The 806-nt window shown below is 40.7% G+C and overlaps 1 protein-coding gene across 1 annotated transcript in view; it reads right to left on the reverse strand.

Annotated features, from left to right (window-relative positions):
- Positions 1-499, reverse strand: part of LOC107663592 (AP-3 complex subunit sigma-1-like) — a 5,958-nt gene extending 5,459 nt beyond the window's left edge. The window contains exon 1 of the mRNA XM_016453823.1: positions 462-499. Coding sequence (XP_016309309.1) covers positions 462-499 — 38 coding nt within the window. The remainder of the gene's footprint in view (positions 1-461) is intronic.
- Positions 500-806: the final 307 nt, after the last annotated feature.

An 806-nucleotide genomic window follows, 5' to 3' on the forward strand; every position in this document is an offset into this window, starting at 1 on the left:
ACACACACACACACACACACACACACACACTCACTCACTCACTCACTCACACTCACACACACACTCTCTCACACTCTCTCACACACACTCTCACACACACACTCTCTCTCTCTCTCACACACACACACTCACACACACATATATATATACACACACACATACTGTACACACACACTCTCTCTCTCTGTATTTTCTGCGCTCTTCATGGCCAAAATCAAATATTCTTCCATGACAACTGATTTAAAGGCATTTTCCGTTATCATAATCCACATATGGTTAATATTTTAGCTGTAATAACAACCCACCAAATACTTTATTTCTCTGACAAATCAGCTGTTCAATTATTCAGCACACATCATGTCATACACGGTCACGTGTAAAGCAAACAGATACGTAATTAAGTGATGATAATAATAATAATAATAATAATAATAAGGAGCGAATGATTTAACATTACTCACATAATGCTCGTAGAACTTTGACAGTCGTGGTTTGCCATGATTATTAAAGATCAGAATGGCTTTTATCATGTTCACCGCTGTGGTCGGATCCAGCTGCGGCTGAAGTCGTCGATGTTACAGACTGATATTCCAATAATCAATAACTAATAATCGCAACCTGACACTCACGCGCACAGCAGAGCGGAAGAGCGCGCCGGAATCTGTCAACAAGCGCGTCAGAGTGACTTCCGCTACAGTGAGCGCATTCCAATGACGCAGCGACACTGTCAAAATAAAAGTCGTGACAATCTGAGATCGACTACTCTTACACATAATTGCGTAGTGCGCTGATACTTCAATTAAATA

Source organism: Sinocyclocheilus anshuiensis, unplaced genomic scaffold (assembly GCF_001515605.1).
Source record: "Sinocyclocheilus anshuiensis isolate Anshui unplaced genomic scaffold, SAMN03320099.WGS_v1.1 scaffold2586, whole genome shotgun sequence".
Lineage (NCBI taxonomy): Eukaryota > Metazoa > Chordata > Actinopteri > Cypriniformes > Cyprinidae > Sinocyclocheilus > Sinocyclocheilus anshuiensis.